Raw genomic sequence first — 2,335 nt, 5'->3', positions numbered from 1 at the left:
GGGGGGCACACGGAGCTCCACAATCTCGGCTTGATGGAGATGGCCAGGACTAGCCCGTGTCCTCCACAAACACGGCCCTCCCCATCCACCCTGCTGGGACATAGGCGAGGGCATCCACCTCCCCGCCGCCGAGGCTGGCCTTCTGGAAGTGGATCTCCAGGGTGTCTCTCATGGACTCATCAAACAGCACATCGGGAATGCCAGAAAGCAGGACAGTCCTGGGACAGCAGCAGGGCTGGAGCTGGACAGAGACAGGGATGAGCTGTGTGGTGGAGTAGGGAGAGGGGCTTCAGGAGCCCCCCACCTGTGCTGCCTCGGCACAGGCTGGCAGGTGCTGCTTGCACAGGGTTCGTGCCTTTACCTGCAAGTTGGTGATGTCTCCATTCATGTATGGCGATATTTTGACTTTGTATTTTTCTCCCAAAATAGGAACCTGGATGTATCCTCTCTCAATTAGCAGCTCTGCAACTGAAGATGGAGAGGAAAGCCCTGAACTGCCCAGGCCCCAGATGAGCTCCAAGGGAGGTTACGTCCCTGGCATAGGCACCAAGGCTGACACTGCCCAACTCATTGTCAAGCTCATCTACACCAGCATAGTCTCAGGGGAGGCAGGACAACCTGGGCTCACTGTGCCTTCCCTGTTCCTCAGACACAGCTACATCTGCCCTCAGGAGATGACCCATTTCCCTCCAGAACAGGCTGGGCTGCTCCACCCTTGCCAGCCGCCCAAGCTCAGCACACCCCACGCACCTCCATCCTCTCTGAAGGTCAGCACCACCTGGCGAGAGTCTTCCTGGAACTCCCTCCTCTCCACCTCACTGCCCCCATTCTTTTTCTTGCTGAAGAAGAGCTCCAGCTTGTCCAGCAGTGCATCCTCAGGGATGTCCCCGTTGGGCAGGTCAGACACAATGATGCTCCTGCTGCTCTGAGTCAGCCTGATCTGTGAGTGGCACAGGCCATTCAGTGCCAGAGCAGGACCGGCCCCAGAGCTCAGGGGAGCAGCACTGAGTGGGGCTGGTAGCAGTGCTCTGGTAGTGGCAGGCTCGAGCAGGGGGGAGCATTGTGCCCAGGGCAGCTCTGTGGTGTGGGATGCAGCAGGCTCTCAGGCCCTACCTCCAGGGCAGATGGCAGCAGTATCTCCACAGGTGCTGCCTGCACTTCCATTCTGCACTGGTCAAGGTCCTCCACTTCCTCCCAGCAGCTCAGCTTCACCACGTGCTTTTTCACCTCTATGATCCTCTGGGCCACTGCAAGCAGAGAGAGCCCCCAGCACAGGGCAGTGACTGCCTGCTCCCAGTAGTCTGTGGGACAGGACAGAGCAGGGAGAGCCCCCAGCACAGGGCAGTGACTGCCCACTCCCAGTGCTCTGCAGAACAGGGCACAGTGCCAGCAATGCTTCAGGGAGGACCCCCACACAACACAGGTGGAGGGGCAGCACTGAGCCCTGGAGGGAACACAGGGCAGGCCCCAAAGTGACTGTACAGGACACCAGGCCAGGGCAGTGCTCTTCTCACACTTACCCTCTGCCTTCTCAAAGGTGATGAGAGCTGAGCCCCCTGGCAGAGGGTAACGGATTCGTGGGGTGAGCATCAGTTTGTTCATGTCCTCCTTGTTTGCTGCAAGTCCCTTAAACACCATTTTCTTCTCTGGCAAGCCAGACTGCATCTAGGTTCAAGTACAGACAGCACCTGGAGGAGATCAGACCCTGCACAGGCATGTCTCAAGCTCATGGCTCAAAATAAACAGCTGGAGAGCCTCAGCAGAGTCTCTCGTAGGGTCTGGCTGTGCCTGGAGTCCCAAAGCCATGACTGGAGCTCCTGGCTCTGGAAAGGAGCCACCTGTCAGCAGGAGCTGTGCCAGTCATCACACAGTGCCCAGCTGCATTTGCTCGCAGCCTCTCCAGTCAGGCTTGCACTCTTGCCAGCAGACCTGAGCACCCACACACACTCTATTACCATCACAAGATCACCCTGGGGGACCCTCTTCAATTCTTCCAGTTTATTTTTCAGGACCTGCTTCTCCTTCATCAGTCTGGTGTTCTCCTCCTGTGCTGCAAAAAGCTCCATCTGGAAGGAAGGAAAGAGGGGGCAGTAAGGGAACACCAGGACATGAGGGGCTGCAGCACACTTCTCATTCTGAGCACAGCACTATTCTTGGACACAGCTTCACCCACACCATTTTCCTGCTCTTGACTGCCTGCAGCCCTGCCCTGGCTCCTTGCCCTTGAGGACAGCTCTGCCTTCACCGCCATGGCACTGCCTCACTTCCCAGCACAGGCCTGTTTCCTGTGAAACCTCCACCAGACCCAGAGCAAAGGGATCTCAGAGCAGTGAGC

At 57.8% G+C, this 2,335-nt stretch overlaps 1 protein-coding gene across 1 annotated transcript; it reads right to left on the bottom strand.

Annotated features, from left to right (window-relative positions):
• Window positions 1–6: 6 nt before the first annotated feature.
• On the bottom strand, window positions 7–2,090 carry IFI35 (interferon induced protein 35). Its single transcript, XM_029964501.1, has 6 exons — window positions 1,956–2,090; window positions 1,521–1,665; window positions 1,114–1,247; window positions 751–940; window positions 362–468; window positions 7–241 (listed from the first exon to the last, which is right to left on the bottom strand). Exons 1-6 carry the CDS (start codon window positions 2,064–2,066, stop codon window positions 50–52), a joined length of 879 nt encoding a protein of 292 aa, XP_029820361.1. The 5' UTR covers window positions 2,067–2,090; the 3' UTR covers window positions 7–49.
• Between the last annotated feature and the right edge of the window lie 245 nt (window positions 2,091–2,335).

The sequence above is a fragment of the Manacus vitellinus genome, unplaced genomic scaffold (genome assembly GCF_001715985.3).
Source record: "Manacus vitellinus isolate BGI_N305 unplaced genomic scaffold, ASM171598v3 scaffold_72_pilon, whole genome shotgun sequence".
NCBI lineage: Eukaryota > Metazoa > Chordata > Aves > Passeriformes > Pipridae > Manacus > Manacus vitellinus.
This window is presented reverse-complemented; position numbering and strand designations above follow the sequence as displayed.

What these genes read in the sequence shown, in the direction of transcription:
- IFI35 (XM_029964501.1), bottom strand. Translation starts at nt 2,066, where the DNA reads ATGGAGCTTTTTGCAGCACAGGAGGAGAACACCAGACTGATGAAGGAG. An exon ending in CCCAGGGTGATCTTGTGATG is followed by an intron (nt 1,666 to 1,955) that starts GTAATAGAGTGT and finishes ACTTGAACCTAG; the next exon opens with ATGCAGTCTGGCTTGCCAGA. An exon ending in GAGACATCACCAACTTGCAG is followed by an intron (nt 242 to 361) that starts GTAAAGGCACGA and finishes GTCTCTGTCCAG; the next exon opens with CTCCAGCCCTGCTGCTGTCC.